Genomic DNA, 23,119 nt, shown 5'->3' with positions numbered 1-23,119 from the left:
ACTTTTAGAAAGTTGCCATTTTCTGGCCACAAGCATTTGGTGCAGCCTGTTTACTGGGGCATGTGACTAGGAGTAGCTTGTAGTTAGCGTTTGTGGATTGCTCCCAGACAGTAAAACAAAGGGCCATGTGTTGGTAGGATGGGCTATCCCGGACTTGATTATGGGGAGGAGCAGTCACCTACCACACTTACACAAGACAAAGGCTCTGCTTAAACACACTCACAAAGGAGGGGGTTGACACTTGTCTATTTCAAGCATTTCTGGAGGTAGAAACCTCAAGAACCTTCTATACTTCAAAGTGGGCATAGTTATAAATATTTGACCCTTAGACTAGGGGTGGGCGGTGAACTCTGCTTGCAGAGTTTGTCCCACTCTGCGTAGCGTGCAGAGTTCTGAAAAAAACTCTGTGTAGCGGAGCAGAGTTTATTCCTCATGCGCACTTGCCTGCATTAAGTTGGCGAGCGCAAGAGAGGAAAACCGCTACCTCCCAGTGTGTTTTCTTAAAGCGGGCGGTTGCGTATGATTGCTATCGCCTGCATTGAGAAATCTTCCGTTTGCGTTGAGGAAGTTGCCGCTCAAGTAGAAAATCTACTTGAGTGGCAGAAAAGAAGCAGCGCCCTCTTGGTGCTGTTTGCACTGATGTTTCAGTGTGGGACAAACACTCAGTACTAAAAATCAGTGCGAACAGCAAGACCTACTGCACTCCACCACTTGCGGAACTCCGCATAGCACAGCAAAAAAATTGTTGTCACTTCGTGAACTCCGCCCTGACCTACCCAAGACCAAATTCTTCAGTACACCTCTGGACTTGTGCAAGACTCAAAAGGACTGCTGTGCAGCTCTGCTGCAAGAAGGACTGCTATTCTGCTGCTCTGCTGCATGAGTGAAGGATTGGGCCTACATCTTGAACCCAGGATTCCCTAATTGCCTCCAAGGGCCATTTGACTGGCCTTCTGATCAGAGATCCAGGGGCAGAACAGCCTCCGGTACATAACAGGCTCCAACAACCTTGAACCCAGCACCTGGACCCTGAAGGCTGTGAGTCCTGTCCCCCGATGTGGTGCCACCTCAGGCCTGGACCCTTGGAAGTGGGCCTGAAGGTCTTCCATTAGCCTATCTGTGGCCACAGCAGAACTGACACAGTTCATGACATCACCTCTCTAGACTCTGCATTGGAAGCACTGCCTGACAAAGGACTTTACAGCTCAGCCCCTCTGAACCCCTGCTGTGACACACACCTCTATATACCTCAGCACGAGACTTTGCAAACCTTGCAACTAGGATTTATAGTACTTTTGTTCAACAGGCCTAACTTGGTCCCTGTAGCCAGCCCACGCTCCATTTTGGTCAGCCCGAACTTGTGACTTTTGTCCCAGTCGAGTGTGACCAGATAAACACAGTGGGTGCTATTTTCACTTAAATCTTTAAAATTGCATGTCTATGATTCTACTAATTGGATTTTTGACATTTTGGGCTCAAATAATTTATTGTTTTTTACTCTATATTCCTAAATTAGTGGGAGTTTTCTTATGTTGTGTTTTTTCTTTAGTACTGTTTGGAGTGTTGCATAAGTATTTAACACATTGCCTCTCAGTTAAGCCTGACTGCTTTGTGCAAAGCTACCAGAGGGTTAAGCAGAAGTTAATTTGGGATTTGCTTGTGTTTCACCCTGACAGAGATTGTGGTTCCTTCTTTAGTAGGGCTTTCACATCCACCAATCAGTAACCCAATTTCCAACATGGAGCATGACTATTTGCCATTCCTTTCCAATATGTGCCCAGATTTGTGCCCGTTCCAGCAAAGGTGTCCACAGCTGTGCCCAGAGTTGCCCTCTATTTATTCCCTTTACTCTCAGATTAAAACATTTCAGGCATGAAGCTCTTGTTTGGTTTCTGTAAAAGCATCACCCAGCATCAGAGCAGTACACAGAGCAAGTACCAACCAATCAGAGCCCAGAGGAAAACAGGAAGGAAATAATAAGTCACCACTTCTATCACCTCTAACCAACTTTTGCACTGAGAGGCAATGAATTGTTGAACATGCCAAAATAGCAAATTACACAGTGGCTGTTTTTAAATGATATGCACGGAGCACCTGGGGCTAACTTGTACATAGCGTAAATCTGCACTTATTGCATGGGAAACAACATGCTATATAAAAGGGCAGCAGTAACACTTGACAACAAGGATGTCATACTTTGAATGGAATCCAGTGCCTAATTTGTGCCGGTGTTTGCAGGTTGTGGGCACCAGCATTCATTTTTAGGGACCAGGGCTTATTGTTTCCCCTCAAAGTTAGGCCCAGAGTTAAAGAGAGGATGTCAGAAATGGGAGAAAAACGTAAGAGAAAGAGAGAAAAAACAGTGACAGAGGGAGAAAGCACGGATGAAAAAGAACCTGCAAGAGATAGGACGTGTGGGAGAAAGAGGCCGAGGTGAACTCAAGACTAAGCACCCTTTGGCACTTCATAACCCCAACATTCAGTAGCACCAATGATAGGCTAAGAAAAACTTTGAGCACCTGAAAATGTTCTTTTTGGATTGGAATTCCCTCCAAAGCGATGTGTTAAATAGAACAACACTACCTTTGGGTAGCCCATCCTAAGCTACAAAATCTAATTTAAACGAGTGTCAAAAAGAGGTGCCCCAAAACGGTCCATCCCATGACTCACACAACTTCCCCTCACAGAGTCAATTGAAAATGTTATCCTACCCAAACCATTTTCATGGAATGAGGTTTTCTATGAAGCAGAAATTGATATATATAACGTCGCTACCAAAAACAAACGAGATTCCTTTTGCTGCAGCATCAAAACATCGCTCTGGTGCAGCGAGGGGCCACCCCGGATGCATCCGAGGGCTCGCTCTGGACCGACAGAGATCACTCGGGGCGGACACAGGAGCCCATTATCAGGGGCCACCCCGGATGCATCCGAGGGCTCGCTCTGGACCGACAGAGATACCGACAGAGATCACTCGGGGCGGACACAGGAGCCCATTATCAGGGGCCACCCCGGATGCATTCGAGGGTTCGCTCTGGACCGACAGAGATCACTCGGGGCGGACGCAGGAGCCCATTATCAGGGGCCACCCCGGATGCATTCGAGGGCTCGCTCTGGACCGACAGAGATCACTTGGAGCGGACGCAGGAGCCCATTATCAGGGGCCACCCCGGATGCATCCGAGGGCTCGCTCTGGACCGACAGAGATCACTCGGAGCAGACGCAGGAGCCCATTATCAGGGGCCAGTTGCGGGGCACTTCAGGGCTCTCAGGGATAGGGGCAGTGAGACCCGGGGCCCTCGGCTGCGTGACCTTTTGCGCCCTTGCAATGGGGTCATATTCAGGATCTCTGGGCTGACTGCCACTTGGAGCCCCTGGCGTCCTAGGTCACCACCCTGGACAGCTTTGCGTGGTACCGCCATGCTCAGCGGGCTTCCGCAGATTCGAATAGGCATTCTTATGGGAACCACCAAAATGGGCAGATTAGAAGCCTGGTGGGGGAAATCTTCAAAAGAGTATACAGTGCCTTACATCGAATCACCAAGCAAGGAAACAGTGCCCGAATCGAAACTTCAATCAAGCGGACAGTGCACTTGAAGTACACTTCAAGCAAGTACACAATACCACACAGTGGATCGTTAGTGGGGGATACAGTGCCATGCATGGGCTCTACAAGCACTGGTGCAGTGCCACACCGTGGACGACTGAAGAGAGCACGCAGTGCCCAAATATAATATTCACGGGTTTGCAAAATGCCCCACATAACTACAACAAGGACACTCCCATAGCTGGAATCTCAAGCGAGCATGAACGCCCTCAATGAAATCTTGTCGCTGGTATATATAGACCAGATCGAATCTTCAATCCACAATACAGTGCCAAATATGGAATTATTAATCGAGTATACAGTACCTTAAAAAGAATGCTTCAAGCCAGCATACCATACCCCAAAGGCAATCTTCACACAAACAAATGGTACAATTTGTGGACTCTTCAAGTGAGCATCCAGTGCCCTAAATGGCATCCTCACGCTGCACTACGGAGCTCTAGTGACAGGATCCAAGTGTGCATACAGTATTCCACGTGAAACAATGAAGTACACGGAGCCTTGAGGCAAGGATCCAACTTTAAGTGTTCAGTCACGCATACAGAGCCCTACATTGAAAATGTAAGCAAGTATTCAGTGTCATCAAAGAAATCGTCAAGAGAACATACATTGTGCTATGCAGAATCTTCAAGTGAGCATGCACTGACCTCCACGTAATCTTTAGTGAATATTCAGTGCACTGCATGGAATCTTCACGTAGGTACATACTGACCTCAGTACATACATGTGAATGTAGAGCACTCTTCATGGAACCAATAAATATGCATGCAGTCGTTTTCACAAAACCCTCAAGTGGGCCCACCGCGCCATTGTAAGTTTTATTTAAGGCACTGGTGGTGCCCACCACATGCTCTATAAGTGAGCATACAAGTCCTACACTTAACTGGCAAAAGAGCATATAGTGCCCTCCAAAGACCCCATAACTAAGAGGAATGCCCTCTATTAGACCTGCCACCCGTGCAATATGCCAGAGTGTTTACCTGACATGGAGGGACCATCAGTCGCTGGGGTCCATCTTGTGGCTCGGATATCCGCGGGGTCCCACCATGTGCCTCCATTGTCCGAACAGCCCAGCTGGCAGAAGACTATGTTGCAGCAGTGCCCCTGGGCACCCACCGAGCCCCTAGGGCTCTATCCATCCTGCATGTAGCTGCATGGCCGACACCACCCAGAGACCTCCGTCGCTCGGCCAGGGGTAGAACCTGCAGGTCACCCAGCGAAAGCGTCAGTGCCAGGGGAGATCATCACACGGGAGGAACCGACAACCTTGCACACTTGTGCAAGAGAGACAAGAACCAGTAAAAAAAGGAGCCAGGAAATGCCAAGTCACTTAAAGCGAGAATGACACTTCCTCCCCCACCCCCTCTCGCCCCCCAACGACTGCGCAAGAAAACCACCACTGGAACATTTCATTCTTTGAGCAAGCATCGCTTCCCAGCAGCGTATCTGCGCCCACCTCCCGACGGAGGAGCAGTCGGGGCACCGTGACCCGACCCCGTCGACAGAAGGAAACGCGGAGCAGTAACGACTGCGGGAGGAAAGGGGGGTATTCAAAGCAATAACAAAAAAGGTGGTCAGGTGTCTCCACTATCAGAGAGGGCCAGACATAGGAGGGAATATTCCTGCATAGCACACTGTGCAAACGAAATCACTTCTAGGTGCTTGGGGGCGCTTAGAATGAGGACTTGTTTCAAAGCAACGGAAAAACGATGCCTCCACAGCAGTGCCAGCTTCTTACACTGTCCACCAGTGCTAGCTATTGACACTGCCCCAACAGTGCCGGAATTTTACAGCACCTACCGGCTTCACACAGCACCTTATCATAGCGCCCCCTGTACTGCCCCCCACGCACATTAGTGCTCCGTCCTCACACCTGGCACCAGTGTCTGCTTCTCACAGGAATCCCCAGTGCCAGAATCACTGACTGCAAGTAGCAACCACTCGCATCGCCAACCGCCTACTAGTGCCCACCATGGTCGACTTTACACAATGCCTGCTCGTGCTAGATGCTCACAATCCGCCAAAGTGCCGGCTCCTCACACCCGCTACCAGTACCCGCACCCCACTGGGCCTGACAGTACAACTCCTAACGCTGTTTATCAGAGCGGGCCCCTTACACCTCCACCAGTGCAACCTTCAGTGTCCCACCAATGGCGCCTCTTCATTCGCCCCCTCCCCCATTGCACAACGATTGACTGCTTGCTCTACCAGCACCAGATTGGGATACTGCCCGCCAGTGCCAACTCCTTGCACTGCTGACTAGTACAGAAAGGAAGGCACACTACCCACCCAGTATCTACTCATAGTGCCAAAACCTTACACTGACCATCGGCACACAATGGCACACGGTCCTGCCAGTGTCAACCCCTTACACTGACCATTGCTGCAGAAGGCATGGAATACAGTCCGCCCAGTGCCAGCCCTTTAACCTGCAAACCAATAGAGAATGGGAAACCACCACACCGATGCCAGCTCTTTACACTGCCCACCAGTAAAGAATGGCAAAATGTCACACCAGTGCCAGAATGGCCCACAGATCCCTCAAGTACCAGCTCCTTAGACACCAACCAGTGCAGGAACAGCACACCACCCTATCACTGTCAGAATGGTACACTGCCACACCAGTGCCGACTCCTTCATACTGTGTCCTTCAGGTTCAGAGTTAAATCTGAACTAGAGATTATAAAGAACAACATATATCACAGCGTTGATGCCCGCTGCCAAGTCTATATTGGTTGTTAAAGGCCCTGGACCTGAGTTATAGGCCCGAGCCGCAGGCGAGGGACTGTAACTAGGGTGGGGGGGCGTTTATATACAAGTATAGCCTGAGGCAGAAGAGCTATAAGGATATTAAAACATTCCACCCAATAAGGCTAGAATGTCCTAAATTTAAAAGTGAGTAACAGAAAGAAACATTGGAATCATGGAGCAGAATGCTTATAGCAGCCATTATAAGCCTAGAGCTGCTCTATTGTCTTCAATGGAGTTCTCAACACTCCAGTGAAGGAAGAAACAAGCACAGGGTGGAGAGGGTGTGTGACTTACAAACCCTCCTGCTACAGTAGTCAAGACCCAGCCCAGCATCTCACATGTAGGTATGAGTGCTTAGGAGCCAGGTACACCAAATATTGCTGGAGCTCAGTTCATATGAGCAGCGCTGAGAAGCGAGATGAGTTTGCCACACAGGATGCCATTACATGCACGATGTTCCATGGAAATGACCCTGAAATTATAGAACTCTTCAATCAAGAACAATAAATAGAAAACATATGTATCATTTTGTTTTTAGCCAGCCAGTCACTGCTGGACACCAAGCCAGCCATCCATTGAACCCTGAAGGCAGGGACCACATCCTAATAAAAATATAGGGAAAAATTAGCACAAAGCAATGTGAATCAATATCAATTCATCGAAAGACGAATTCACACCTTACTTGGCCCTCCGTTACAGTCACAGGCAAAGTAAAATCTTAGAAAGGCATTATATATGCATGTAAACTTACCGTCCACAATGCAAATGTTCATAGATAAACCTCATGCAACGGTCTACTAGCATTATAACGATGTTTTCCCTACATATTGATGCCCTGAAGAGGTACTAACTATTTGAGTAATAAAATAAGTAAACTAGAAGTTATCCCAACTGGAAATATGAAAAGAACGCTGACTTTATTTTACTAATGTAAAGCACTTGCATATTTTCCACGTATTGAGGAGATGACCTTGTGGAGAAGTCAAAATGACACTTCTTAACAAGGCTTGGGCTTGTCTGGTGCATTTAAAAGGGTCGGTTTTTTAGCAAATAAAGCCAATGTTATGCTTTGAATGTATCATGCTTGGGTGATACAAGTATGAGAAATGAGAGATGGCTTTGAATCGTGGCCTTATGTGTATTTGATACCCCTTTAGAAACGTTGATCACTTTTTCAAACCTTGATTTTCTGAAAGGCAGCACCCAGGAAATGCAATCCATGAGCCTTGCGCATTGACAGGCAGTAAACACTGTGAAAGGTCCAGGCCCAACCCTTAGGCTCTTATCATGCACTACTGGCGGGGCCCAAGCCTCACAATCCTTTAAAAGTGGGAGCCGGTGTATGAGTGTGAAGGGCGAGCCAGCAGGGAGGGCAGGAGAGGGTATGGTTACCAAGTGCCCCAGTTTTGATAGGGCAGCACCGGTTTTTCATGAGCTGTTCTGACAGATTCCAGCAATTTTGGGTCATGTCTCAGTTTTCAGTGAGGGTCGACTGCAAAGAGGGCAGACACGTTTTTATGTGTTAGGAAGCTGTACTAGTTAGCAGCCCTTACTAGCAAGATATTTAAATATTAAGTATGATACTGGGTTTAAAAACAGACTTTTTATTATTCCCTTAGTGCCTCGTCTGTGTTTCTATATTGATGAGTGCTGTCGTTCTGTGTCCCTCGGATGATGCTTAATTGAGTCCATCTTCTATTTTTGCAAAAGTCCTGATTTTTGGCTTTCGAAATCTGGCCAACCTAACAGATGGGCATTCCATTAAAAAGAGCACTAACGCCCCCTGCACTGCAGTTCAGCTGTGGAGTAAAACCGCAGTTTCCCCGAATAAACTGTGTCTGCTTTAGGCCACAGCAACAGAGGTAGTTAATGAGGTTGCGCTGTGGTAGGAAGGTGAGTGCGCCTATGGGGGTGAAGAGATCCGAAAGAAAATACAAGAAAAGGTAGGCAGTTTCAATGTGGTTGCTGATACCAGTGGTAGAGACCAAGCAGGGCAAGGAAGCGGGGCAACTGTGGGATTGGGCAAGTGCTAGAACAGGTATCAAATCTGGAACCCACAAGTCAAAGGGGTAGAAAGAAGGAAGGGCGGAGCTATTGTTAGCAGAGCTGATGAAAGCCTGGGTTCTGCCCGTACAAATGCATTAATTTTTTTATTTAGTTATTTTTCAATTTATCATCAAACTCTGCACCCAAGGAAAATGGCTAAGAAAAATTAGATGGTTTAGTTCTTTATTGGTCATGAACACACCACATTTTTAAGGAAAATGGGATGCATTACCAAAAAATAAATTGTTCTACTTAAAAAATAAAATATTAAAAAATAATATTAATGAGGCAGGTCCCTTGTGACCCATTTGGGATTAGTAATAGTGTCCGAGACACTGTTGTACATTGCAGTTTGCGATTTCCTAATAGGGAATCGCAAACCACTTTTCTCGTACATCTGGCCCAAGCTACTAAGCAATCTGACATTCTGGGTAAATAAAGCTTATGAAAAGCAGTGAGGCCAGCGTTTGAGTCCATTAATGGTTTATTCACTCTCTTCACCTGTAATCTGTGTATGGGAATTGCTGCTGTTTCTACTGGATTCTTCAGCAGCATAGGTTTTGGAAATCCAATATGTGGTAAGCAGAAAATTGTAGTTGGTTTTGGAAGACTTCATGAAAAACCTATTAGTTTCTAGTGTTTCAGATTGTATTTCAATTTCACATTTGTTTAGCCTTTGCTTTTCCACTGGACGTGTTATGCTACATGGAACCTAGTGAAAACTAACTGTAACTGATCCCAGCACTTGGCTTTGTTCCTCTATATAGTCATGGAACTCTTTGGTAGGCCTGGATAACATTTCAATTATGCTAGCGTAATTCACGTAATTTTAGGAATTTTGCTTTATGCAAAATTCCAGAAATTATGCCATTATCCCATTTCACTTATTTACACGCCTTTCACAGTAAAGAATTAGCATGAAATGCATCATTCACAAGAACAATTTACTACAAGCGCACAGGAACCAATGAATAAGAGCTGCTGGTAGCGGTGATTTTGTATTTGCACATTTTATTGAGTGTGAAGTGTATCCTTGCATCAAACGTTTATGTGATGATGCATTTTGTGCTCAAACAGAGGAAAATGAAAGATGTGAATTTTGCACAATTACTTGTAATTGGCCAGAATTTCACAAAAGCAAATTACAAGATTTTGCACACCTCTACTCCTTGGGCACTTGCAATACACTTATGATGTATGGCAGAAGGTACTTTATCTCATGAAAAATAACAATATCAATGATAACTTCAAAAACAAATCTTTGCAGAGCAGAGCAGTGACTAATATGCCTTGCTCTGGGGGCCATACAAGTAGTAGGGTGCCATTTGTGCAGCACAGGTTGCATCATTATTTTCTGTTCTGGATGAGTCACCTTCAGAAGAGCATTGATTGTAAAGGTCTACATATAAGAACAATTGTGGTACAGGCTGTATAACGGATAAAGGGCCAGATGGTTCAACATTAGGAATTGCGATTTCCAAGTTGTGATTCTCACCAAATAGCAGTTTGGAAATCGCAATTCCTAATCTATGAGAGTTTTGGTTTTGAAAAAGTGATTCCTAGTCAGTTGCAAATCTACCAACCTCATGATTATTGTTGAGGTAGGTTACAATATATGATCCACTACGAATCACAGCCATGACAGGGATGGTGGCCTGCTGGGGTCAGCAGACCACCATGCCTGTGATTGCCTTTTGGTAAAGCAATCTTTTTTTTTTTGTTTTTAAATGCAGACCTTTTTCCTTACAGGTTGTGGTTGTGATTTTGTGAGGGTGAGGGTGATTGACAGCGGACGTCCGGTTTGGTAACGCGGAAGCAGAGTCAGGAATCTGAACCGGAGCGACGCTGCTTGAGCGGGCGGCGGTCAGCGCTCGCACAGTGTTCCCTCGGAGCCGGCACCCTGATACAGTTCATGCGACGTAACAGAGGTGCGTAAGGCAAGTCAAGGCACATCCGGTTCCCAGGTCTCCAGGCACCCTCAGACTGTAAAGCCTAGATTTCCTGGGACAAAGAACACACAACTGGCAAACTAGCAGCAAGCCAGTGATCACGAATTTCCTAAAGCACTTGGCGGGACACCGCCCTTTCAGCGCTGAAGCAGCCAGAAATAGATCATCGTGATTCGCACACACATAATCTAAAACCGATCACCAGTTGAAAGCACTCAGATATTGCCTGTCAACCCAGGGGTAGCAGTAAGGATGACATTAACACATGGAAGGAAAAAAGCAGTAAAGAGGCAAAGGCAAGACTCCCCGGGGAAGGCCAGCATGAGCCAAAAAATTTATCTACAGAAAGGAATGTATGGCCAAATCAGGCACAAATAAAGAAATCACCTTGCAAATCTCCATGCAAGGGGAAAAAAGCAGGATACAAAATCACAGACTTCTTGCTCACTAAGAAGGAATCGAATCCCACCAGCACCTTAATGGGTATAGATCTTGCTAACGACCCAGAGACAATATGTGCAGCTGACGTAAAGACTGCGCAGGACATTGAAAGGGCCTGTGTGGACCTGGGAAAAATCAATATACCAACTCCCCAGTCAAATAAAACCGGCGTAATGATCAGCGCAGAAATTCAGAGATGTTATCTTGATGATACTTTTTCCACTTTAAACTTCAGTAATTGGAACAACTGGGTTGAGAGCCTGTGCTGCACTCCTCCTCCTAAACATCCTTTGCAAGTAGAGAACGACACAGACTGTATCATAATTGAGGAATTCCGCTGATAGACCTTTCAGACACCTGCTCAGATACACCTCTGGGCATTCAGATCACAAACAAAACAAAAATGAGATCTACCTGTAGTACAAGCTCACCACGAAAAGATCGCTCATCTTGTAATATAACAACTACAACAACATTCGACACCCATGTATCCCCAGCTGTCTTGGCAATGGAGCAACCAGAGCAACTAGAAGAACTTGAAGACTCATTAGACCACACAACTGGGGATAAAGTAAATGCAGCACCATCAACATCTGGCGACTCGTGGAAGGCCTTGTTAGCAACAATGGACGCAATATCAGCAGCCATCCAATTTCAAGCAGACAAGCAGGACACTCAGGTAGACTTACTTAACATCCTGGCCATCCACATTGTGAGCATCGACAACAAGCTACACTCCTTGAATGATCTGATAAAGAGGGCTCAAACCCACTCATATACCCAGCAGGTGACATGTCAGTGTTCCGTCACAGACGATATCTCACAAAGATCCCTGGATATCCTAAATGACATCTTGAAAGAGGTAAAAATCCAGACCCTTAGAACTGAAGAGCATCTTATTAGCAGTGGCAAGAAGATCCCAAAAAACCTAATGAACAAGGAAAACCCACAAAACGTAAAGAATTCCCACGAGGAAAGCAATAACATCAAGGATATTCATTCATCCGGACAGGGAATGTCTCAGAGCAACACAGAGGGCAGATCATGTCTTAGTACACAAGAAATGGGACCCCCCATGGGCGGATCAAAGGATATAATCCCCGAAAACACAATAGCAGAGGAATCATCCCTCACAAAACGGGAAAAGAAACAAAAAAGGAAGGCACGGAAAAAAACAAAGGGGGTCCAGCAAAGCTGTATATGGAAATCATTTGCCAAATCAAATGGTACACAGTCTAAGGAATCAGATAGCACTGAAAACAGCAATAAGATCTGCCACTCTTGATAGATCAGGCAAGAATGGCCAGCCAGCGAGGATAATTCCACAGGCGAACCAAGTGCCTTAGTTAATCAATCAACATCGCAGCAACAGTCTCCGAAAAAACCCTGTTCTAGTATCAAGCAGAGTAGCAGCCTACTGCATGGAGAGATGGCCTTAAGAGAATTCCAGGAAATTGAACAATCATCAGGCAATGCCCAGAACAGGCAACTCAGCGGTCTACTGAAAGGCAGGAAACTGGCAAACCCAGGGAATATAACCCTCAATGCACAAGCACCGCACACAACACGACCGTAACAAATCAACCTGTAGGTAGCAATAAACAGACTCTAGATCATGGTTACCATCCTTGGTCAGACGATTACACAAACAGCGCGGCACAAAAAAGAATCCCAGGACACCAGATTACGCAGGACAATGCGGCCTCAGAGGAAAATAAATTACTTTTCATTCCTTGCTATAACTCGAAGGGGGCTTTTCTCATTCTAAATAGAGGCACCATACTAAAGTTAATAAATGCGTTTTTGCCCCTGGCTCACATTTCAACGACAGAACTGATGACTGTGGAGTTTACTCCACATCCAAACAATAAAGACAAAGAGGCAACGCTGACATCCTGGGCCACGTCTGCCATCATTGATCAAATTCTAATACATCAAGACATGTTTAGTGCATGGGGCATCGTCCTGCAAAAACTAGAACCGCCCAGATACCCCAACCTTCTGGTACCGCAACAAAAGAAGGGCGACTCAATCTTAAAAGGGGACGTGGGAGTAGAAACCTCCCCAAGCAGTTGGGACCACATAACAATCGTAAAGCACCAAAGCATGCTCCATCCTTCATTGACACTTCCTCAACAGTCAAACAGGCTGGAAGGCAAAATTTAAAAGACCACAATCATAAATGGTCCTGTTGAAAACCCAGAATATATCCACATTTGCTCCTGGAATACTCACGGTTTAAAAAATCTGGTTACCGACAGGGCGGCCCTGAGTTTCCTTCAGCAGTTTGAAATTGTCATGTTGCAGGAAACATGGTGCATGGAGCCAATACAAATTTCAGGTTATTCTGGGATAGACGTCTCTGCCAAACAAGCTCAAAAACATGGACACCCCAAGGGGGGACTTACAATGTATTGCTCCACAAAAATCAACTGGGTGATCAAACAGATCGAGCTGGGAATTGACAGGCTGCTGCCAATAAAACTGGAACATCGGGCACCATCAGGCAACAAAAGAACTTTACTATTGATCAAAGTATATATACACATCCTAACAAAACCCGAAATAGTGGAAACATTGAAACATTGACCAGTATTTTAAAAATGCTACAGAAACAAAATAAGGACGCAATACTCATCTTATCTGGCGACTTCAACTTTGATTTGAGAAAAGGCAGCACAAAATATCCTAACAGAACATGCACAAATACTACGTTTGAAACCCTGGGTTTGCGCTGCTTGTCGCCTCTCCCTGATGACGCCTCATCCGCACAAGTAACCTTTTCAAGCGGCACAAAAAAAATCCAATATTGACTTAACATTAATAAACGAAATCGCATTGCCACTGGTCTCAGCATATAGGATCCAACAACACACCGAGAGTGATCACTTTCTACAACTTATTAAGATCCGGAACGAATGGAATTGTCTCCCCACCGCCAATATCATAATTTCAGCCCCCGTGACTTATGATACCAAAAAACTGAAATGGAAGGGGTCAGGCCTGGACAAAGTAATGGAAGTAGTGTATCACAGTGCAGGCACAACAAAAGAGCTCAAAGAATCACTACGAGTGCAGGAACTAGTAGACCACCCCCAAGGAGATCGAGTGATCGCTTGGACGTACTTGTGTTATTCCCTAATAAATACATTTTCCATTAAAAAAAGTCCTCCAATTTTGGTCACAGAGTCAAAAAACAAAGTAAAGAGTTGCATAGGAGAAAAGCCATGGTTCAATGGGACACTGCGTAATCAGAAAAATCAAGTCTCGAGAGAACTAAAAAAAGTCTTAAAGGACATACACTGGGGGAGGAACTCTGATGACAGAAGGCTTTCTGAATTAAGAGCCAAATATAAGAAAAACTGCTGGATGGCAAAACAGAGTTACTACGAGGATCTGTGGACCAAGTTGCTTATGTCCAACAAACAGAAAAATAATAAAAAGTTCTGGGAACCAATAAACGGACTAACTAAGAGAATAAAATCGACACACGAATGCAGGTATCGATGCAGCCACATGGGAAGCCCACATACAGACAATGTTCTCACTCCCAGAGCACCATGTGAAGGAGGAGGCCACACAGATAGCCAATGACTTGAGTAAGATTAATTTTGGCTTCCGAGTGACAACGCAAACAGACTTACTTCCAAACGGAAATTAAGGGAAGCACGCACTAATGACCATTGATATAGAAATGCTGACAAGCCTTATTAAGAACCTAAAAATGGAAGGGGCAGCTGGTCAGAACGGTATTCGGAACACCTTGTTTAGAGGAGACCCTTCATTCAGGGCTTATTATTTGGCCCTGCTTTTCAACGATCTCCGAGGCACTATGGGTCTCCCAGATGCATGGAAAGGCAGCATAATTCACCCCATATATAATGCGAGTAACCCCGCAAATCCTTCAAACTACAGGCTAATTGCATTGATAGATGTGGAAGCAAAACTCTACGCATCCTGTCTACTGCAACAACTAGTAGAATGGATTCATGACAGACAATTAATTCCACAATGCCAGCCAGGCTTTAGAGCTGGCATGGATGCTTCCACCAACCTGGCAACCCTGGCCCTGCTGGGAAACAAAGCCAGGCTTAAGAAAAAAAGGCTACTTGCCTGCTTCATTGATCTAAAGGCAGCTATTGATTGCGTACCAAGAAACCGCCTATGGGAGAAACTGAAAGGTTGGGACTTACCATGCAGTCTTCTTGGCGCAATGATGGACTTGTACACAGGTACTTGGGCGCCAGTAAAAATCGGAGAGGGCAGCCACCTCACCAACAGAACATTAACAGCAAAAGGACTTAAACAAGGGTGTGTATTGGCCCCCACGCTGTTCAACCTATATCTTGCAGACCTAGCCGAGGCTCTAGCTCCTGTAAATAGCCACCCGCCAGTCTTGGCCAAGAAAGGAATTGCATGGCTACAGTACGCAGACGACATAGTTTTGGCTCAGCCAAACACCTGTTGGGCTACAGCATAGCATTGATGCATTTTATACATACATAACAATGCAAGGCCTAGAACTGAATTTGAGTAAAACTAAGGTTGCCCGCCTAGTTGACAGGAAGGTTAAATCTGCTTCATGGTTCATAAATGGATCCCGGGTGGAGGTTGCACCCAGTTATAAGTAGTTGGGATTCACTATGGACAGTCTCTTGACTTTTAAGACACAGCTTGTTGTCGCTCAAGCAAAAGCCCTCTCACTGACCTACGGTTTTAAAGTTCTAAAACAAAAACTGAGCTGCCCTTCATACATTCACCTGCTTGCTGTTATGGCAGCGCGACTAATGCCCACCATCACCTATGGAGCCGAAATCATGCTGGGGAAAGAGGCAGTTTTTCTCATTCAAGTCCAGACGAAGGCCTACAAAAGAGTTTTTCGGATACCACGACCAGCATCTCCAGCTCAGGTCCGTTTGGACTTTGGTCTGAAAAACTATGAATTTCAGAGTAGATGTGACTTCATTAAACTATGCTGGAGGATGCGTGCAGCTGAGATTGGTACTCTAAACAACCTATGTTGGATGGAAATTGAGGAGCAACAGCGTCACAATTAAAAAAGCACCTGGGGTCATCACTTAAATAACTGCATTAAAGTACTAGGTCTGCTAGAAGCCTGGGACCGGAACCTGGACAAAAAGGAGTTTTCGGAAGGCAAACGCTGTCACTAAGAAGAAATCTTTAAATTCTGACAAACAGAAATTGGCAAGCAGACAGTATACCTGGACTATAATATCATCATACAAAACTTTACGGGCACATTAATATCTAGCAGCAACCTTCAACCAGTCGCTGAAACATCGGTTCATGCTTTTCCGCTTTGGATTGATGGAAATGAAGGATATGGTCCCTTCATGGAAACAGCAGGACCCAACACATTCCTGTCGACTGTGGGGGTACAGAAGAGTCATTAGAACATATTTTTTGTGTGTGCCCGGCTTTGCTAAGCCACAGGACATTATATTCGAAAAACATTTTTAAGACACTGAACTTACGCTCATGCAGACCGGCCATCAGTAGCTGGCTTAGCAGACTTTCGATCCTGTTTTTATGTCGAGGGACTAAATTCATGGTAAAGGCCCAGAAAGAATTAGTGAAGAAAGTTGAAGCTGAGAGTGCAAGGGCCACCACTTAGGATTCTCACTCGATTACTATTATCGTGTTCGCAAGGGAACAAGAAAGTCCTAAAGTTAAGTTCAAGATCAAGGTTGGAATTAGTGGAGAACATTTTAGATTGCACAACTCTTTAATCATATGTTTTAGTTTTAAATAAGTTATTATGTTTTTTATTATGACTCTCCGCCAAACATATTGAATAGGCAAAGTATTAATATAATTATGCATTTTGGAATTGTGATGGTTTTAATTAACCGTGTCAATAAACTTACTTACTTACAGGAAAATGGGATGCCTTTAAAAAAAAAAAAACACAAAATGAAATGTTTAATTTCCTATACCATTCTTATAGCACACACAAGACTGAACTATCGCCGTGTCTAAATGCTGCTGGGGCACTAGAGCTGTGAGGGGCCCAGCCCAAATGATATGCTGTCATTCGTAGTTTACCTTTTCCCCGGCAACAGGGCCATTTCTAGGACACTTGTAATTTGGTGCCCTCTTGTGGTGCCCCCATAGCGGTCCTGAACTCACGATAAAACAACACTGGTCTCGGAGTCAGTGGATAATGCTGGTTATTGGTCCACACGTCACGTCTCTGCATAAAGTCATTGTTTGTGTAAGAGTTTCAACTGACTGTCATTACGTTACAGGCTGTATTCCGAGCAACCTGATTGGCTGTCTTGCGCTCAGCAGTCAAATGAATATGGTAAGAGATGCCATTGCTATATAAGTGCAAATACATACTCTGTTCTCTTTGCTAAATCCTGCACCCCAGCTGTAAGGATAGGATAGTGTCACCCTGTTTCCAAGAGTACAGCTGGGCTCTGCGCTATACTGTGGCACGAATCACTGGGTAGAAGGCAACCTAAACCACCTTAAAGTAACTCCTTTTATAGCCCACAGAAGGATGAAACAAGGAGGCTGCCCTGCCGAGGACTCCGGTTCGCCACAGATCTCCACAGGGGTCTTCCAAATAGGTACATTCAGCTGCACTTTATACAGCGTTTTTTGGAAGCAAGGATACCTTTGCAGATACTAGATACCTTCGGAGTGTGCATTTCCGTTCACTTGTATGCGCGGGGGTAGATATTTTAGGCATCAGCCGTACTTGTCTCGAGGAACACTGACTAGGTGAATGCATTTTTTTTATTGATAATTAAAAGTCATATTAAAAGAGGAGCCCGACTAACCGATGTCTTTGTTATACCCGCTAAAGCACCGTGTAAGAATTATTATTAGTATACGAAGAGACGCCAGGGCTCGCAATAAATGGCCAACTTCGTGACCCGCCAGGTAGAAAGGTGCTGATGCACAGGACGCGAAACGTTCTCTCACATCAGAAGATGAAAGTTGTTAGAAAAAGATCTCACTTGCTAGGAGACAATGTCGGTTGTGTAGCTCAAATATTAAAATACTTGCACACAATGTTCTTCTGAGATGGCATGGAGGCCTATGAACCTTAAGAACATTTAACATTAGGGCTCTCGGGCTCGGTAACAGAGAAACGTCACACAGCATTCTTTATGAATCCTAAACAGCTGTATGCATGTAAATCTATTGGGATGTTTAACGGTTTTCAACAAATAGGCTTCTAAATGGCACGCATTTAATGACGTTTATTATGGTTTATGTTAAACTCTAACGAACGTAAATATAAAACATTGCAATGCAATGGTCTTGCGTTTACTCTAGTTAAAGCTATTAGTGTAGTAAACTCCTAACCGGACTTTTCTTGCCACATAAACTGAAAAGTAAAACAGTTTCACATAAGCGAGGTGACAGCCGCTCAAAGCAAACACACAAGAGGAAACAGAAGTTCGCTTGCAGTGAAACGCATTGGCAAAAGTGCAATTATCCATGTAACCAGTGCTTTAAATAGGCCGGTACTGCCTGGTACTGAGTACCGGTACTTTTTTATTTTGAGAGGGAGAGTACCTGCGCTTCTTGGGAACAACATAATACTTTTAAGTAGAGAGAACCGGCACTTCTCAGACACAAGTACCTGCACTTCTATTTTTCCATTTCAAGCACTGCATGTAACCAGCAAACGTGCAATTATCCATATAACTGACAAAAGTGCAAATATCCATGTAACGGGGTCAATGTCATGCACAGCGCTCGACTACTGCCCAGCAAGATGGCGCTGCCTACGAAATAAAGAGAAAAAATTACTGCAGAAACCATACGTAAAACCTGGAGCCTCGTATGTTTTCAGTAGTTGGCCGGTGCGCTCGAGGAGGGTTAAACACTGGAAAAGGTATGATGAATGCATGCCTTTCACTAATGAAATCAAGCTAATTTTAAAAGGCAAGCCCACGAACCAACCAAACTCCTCTCCGTGGTTACAAGCCCATAGAGAGAAAACAACAGGGACAGAGCACTTTGCGCTCGACCCTAAAAATGGTGAGGCGAGCATTTAGTATCTATGCAATATATCTTACCTAACAAACTTTGTAAAGACCATGCATTGATTTCAAGCTGGACGCCGCAGGCCAAGTGGCACATATGATGGCACAAATGACCGCACAGGAACAAACTTCAAGATCACAGGGCCAGGCTCTGCGGGACACCCCCCTCTGCAGCATGGCAGGTTCAAACATTCAACCTGTTTACATAACATGATGCTGCATTCCAGCCAGGAGAGCCAAAGCTCTAGCATCCACAGGCGGGCTGAGCATGCGCACAGCACTCCAAATGACCCCGGAAGCCGAAAGGTCAACACTGCAAGTGAAGAAAATCGGGAGTGAGCCCTGGGGCTGTTCCGCAGACACTCTGCATTGGTGCATTAAAAGCATTTTTTTAAAAAACAACAGGAAAATCTATTTGCACCATTTTGTGATGCTTGTATAAAAGGGAATAAGGAAATCAGTATTTGCTGCAAGCTAAAGTTTAGCCTCGGGGCTAAATATCAATTAGAGTGGGCGCTCACCATTTGTATCATGTTTCTGGAGTAACAAAAATGGAAATAATACATTTTATCCAGTTTCTAAATAGGAAGGGTCCAATACTTGAGTCAAAATAGGTTTGTTTCATTTTACTACCTCATTAGTAACGAAAATAGGTAAAAGTTAGTTTTTGCTGAATTTTTAACTGAACCTAAACACCTCCTAGAGCAGGTTCGGTCTGTTAAACTACAGCTAGGAGGTGATAGGCCAAGAAACCTGCAAAGCCTGGACTGGTGTAATAACTGCAACCGACAGTATCCAGGGCCCTAGTGCGGTAAGGGAAACACAGTACCAAAACACTGATACTCCCGAGTACTGTTCATCCGCCCCTGACCTGGGGAAGCCCGACACTGAGAATAGGCTGGTGCTCCCCTGTACCAACAGACCCCTTGGTTTTCCTCTTCTCCAACCTGAGAGATAGCATTGCTGTCCTATGCAGGAGCCCGTAAGAGCTCAGTAGCCTGTAGGGTAGTTATACTATTGGTTACAGACATGTTACAGGTGCAAACAACTCTGTGACGGCTCTATGGATTAGTGCTTAATTTGTAAATAAAAAGGTGCCGGTGCCAAAGCCCTCCTCTTAAACACGCGGCTGCTGAGACAGCGCAATCCTGAAGCCATCTCGGGCCTCTTCAATCCACTTACAGCCAATGGACTGGAGGGCGCGGAATCAGGACAAGTGGAGTCAGGAAGGACAACATCGGGAGTCATCGAGATTAATCCTAAGGGTTTTTATTAACGAACCATGCGCCAAACAAAATACATTCAAGGATAATGTGGTAGTAAAGCTAACGTTCTGGCTCACTTGATTGATCGCACACTGCATTTTAGGATAGTTTGGGGAGAAAAATGGACCCTGCTTCGCAGACCTTGGTGTAGGCGGCAAGTTTCAGGGTGTGATACTGATAAGATCATTCAGTGCTCAAGGCATTTGGGAGGAAGGGTCTGTGGGTGCTCTCTTTCCCAGACTGAACCGCCATGGAAGAGCTTAAAGGAAAGGGACGGCAGCTCCTCAGGGCGTAGCCCCGCCACCTAATTCACTGAACCTCTGCCCACACTTGCAATAAATGTAATTGAGCAGTGTTCGTGCAAACCCGACTTTTGTGTTTACATAAACTCTGTAACACAGAAACTCTGCAGTGCGCAAGTCAGCACTCTCGGCCTCTCCACCAGGCTCCTGGCGATAGGTGGAGTCGGGGAGCTGAGCAACAATCCAGTTAGAGCTGCATGCACAGAGGCCCTGGTGCAACTGCACCTGCTGCATCATTAAAGAAGAACATCTGTACCCCAGGAATTCATAAACAAGCCCTGTACACCAGTAGTTGTGAGTGAAGGGACAGTGATTGTGTGTGTGTGTGTGTGTGTGTGTGTGTGTGTGTGTGTGCAAGTGCGTCTGAGTGAGAAATAGTGAGTGTGAGTTTACGTGTACATGTGTGTGAGGGTACCCACAGCAAACTTTGACAACAATGCGGTGAACCTGTGGCACGTATTATGCCCCACCACTTTCAGGAATTACCAGCCCCCACTGTTGAAGGGTTCATGTGCTTGCAGCAGAATGGCTTGCATCGTAGGTCGTACATTATTGCTTTCCGTGTGATAGCTCAGGGAAATACTAACTTTGTTGTGTTATTTCCAGGTCCCAATGTTTTAATCCATTGACTTATTAGGCAAGTGCCAGCAGCTGGCTGCCCGTAACTCTCAAAGCTTACATTTTACTCAACAGAAGTTTTAACATAATGTTTGATGATTCCAGGGTTGATAAAAAAACAAAGTTTCCGAGGGGTAGTAAAACAACATCTATTGTCAAGTGCCACATATCCGTTTCCATTGTGTGGTATACAAACGTGTATTAATACACTAATAATAGCCAGACATACTACAATTCTTACAGAGCACAGATAGCCCTGCACATCTTCCATAACTACAGAGCATGAGAAAGCTCAAAACACTTTAAAATCTTAAATTGCGCTTTGGCACGTGTGAAGTGGCATGCTAGTTGTATGTTTGTTTCCTCTCTCGGACTGCATAGGCTGGGAGAAGGTGTGGGGTTTCAGCTGGCCACCACTTGACCTCCAACTGCTTCCAGCTCAGGACACAGCTCTGACAAAAGATGTACTCATTTCCCAGGTAGGGAGGCACTGAAGGCAGCCATGCTGCAAATGAAAATAAGGGCTCTCCACTCCCGCCTCATGGCTGCGGCTTTACACGGAGAACCAGACCTGGAACCTGCGCGGACACTGCTCCTGGCCTCCGGGTGTCAGCGGGCAGCACCGGGACAGGGCAGGGATAATTCACTGTAATCTGACTGACTGTCCCCCTAGGGCAGCAATGCGTCAGACGCAGGGACTTCTGAGACACATACACTGGCGGACGTCTGAGTATGTACAATTTGTGCAAGCTGGAGGTTAGGTTTGTTACCTGAAGCCCGACATTTCTCCCTGACGTGGTTAAACTGAGACCGAACAATGTCTGAAAGCAGCGAGACGGCTCGAGACTTTGTAGGCCGAGCGCTGAGCCCCTCCCTGCCGCCCTCTTGACTTTCAAGCTTTGACCGTCATGGCTTTAGGTACAGGGGGCCTCAGAGGTGAGTGTTTTTATTCACCCTCCCTGTTCCCGATGGAGAAGGAGCGACACCGTCCGGTTTTATGTTTAGATTTCAAGGAGCAACGTCTGACGTAAGGACCTCCCTCCAGGTCCAACTTTCCCACCTTTCAAGCCCCCGCCCACCAGCACTGCGGGGCGACCTTAGGGCGACAAACAACATACGAATACCCAGTGTTTAATTTGTAAATAAAAAGGTGCCGGTGCCAAAAGCCCTCCTCTGCTACAATTAAATGTGCGAACACAGAATACTGTGGCGGCGTAATCGCTGAAGCCATCTCGGGCCTCTTCAATCCATATAAAGCCAGTATCTGCCCCTTCAGCTCACTCTAGCAGCTTCTACTTTCTCCCATTATGACGCTTTTTTCGTTTTTCCTTTCCTCCGTCTTTCCCATACCTGTCTTTTGCTCGCAGCAAATGCTTGAGACAGAAGAATAAACCCCGGCCCTCAAAAATAAGTGCCGGTGCTCAGCACCGGAAACAACAAGCACAAATTAAGCACTGCGAATGCCATTCTAAGACGACCTGGCCTCAGAGAAGGCCTGAGATAAGGAAGACAGAATCCGCGTAATGAAGATTACTTGTAAGGAGCTTGCTGGTGCCAGCTTCTCTAGGCTTGAACACTCCAGCCCTTTGCAAACACAATACCAACGAGGCAAAGAGAGATGGGGGCAGGGAGTAGCTGCTTATCAGACATTATTTATAGAAAGAGTGGGCCCCCTTCTCGGGGATGTCAACCTCACCACCTCTCAACTATTGTGGCAAAAGCCAGGCACCAGGAAATGAAACCCTGGAAACAGGTGGCAGAGGTTTGTCTAGTCTGCAAAGCCCCACATAGGGGGTAGGAGATGCTTGACGGTTCATGAAATGGGATTTCAGGCACAATGGAATACCAGAAGGGAGTTATGACCAAGAAGGAGGGAGGTTTAAAGATAAGTAATATCAGACGAAGGGAGACTGTGGGATTTCAGACAAAAGAGGTCTCCAACAGACAGAATATGGCATGGAGGTACACATGGGACAGAAAAGAGTTAACTGCAGTATAGGAATGACAGAGGGCAAAACCAGACACTGGAATAAATAGAATTTCGCTAGAGATTTTTCGTACTAGAACTGGGTATCAGACACCAAGTACTCTCATCAACCACGCAAGGGACAGT

The 23,119-nt window shown here is 45.6% G+C and overlaps 1 protein-coding gene across 6 annotated transcripts in view; it reads right to left on the bottom strand.

Moving 5' to 3' along the window:
- The window catches only part of NBEAL2 (neurobeachin like 2), a 646,515-nt gene that overhangs the window by 442,595 nt on the left and 180,801 nt on the right, over nucleotides 1-23,119 (bottom strand). For 3 of the 6 annotated variants that reach the window (XM_069210919.1, XM_069210921.1, XM_069210924.1), the window contains exon 1: nucleotides 4,588-4,704. The exons of the other annotated variants lie outside the window; for them this stretch is intronic. In XM_069210919.1, the coding sequence (XP_069067020.1) occupies nucleotides 4,588-4,665 (78 nt within the window). In that variant the 5' untranslated portion in view covers nucleotides 4,666-4,704. Of the gene's footprint in view, nucleotides 1-4,587; nucleotides 4,705-23,119 lie in introns of those variants that run through there. 6 annotated transcript variants of the gene reach the window in all.

Source organism: Pleurodeles waltl, chromosome 10, assembly GCF_031143425.1.
Source record: "Pleurodeles waltl isolate 20211129_DDA chromosome 10, aPleWal1.hap1.20221129, whole genome shotgun sequence".
NCBI classification, from domain to species: domain Eukaryota; kingdom Metazoa; phylum Chordata; class Amphibia; order Caudata; family Salamandridae; genus Pleurodeles; species Pleurodeles waltl.
The sequence above is the reverse complement of the archived record's forward strand: the minus strand, read 5'-3'. Positions and strand labels throughout refer to the sequence as shown.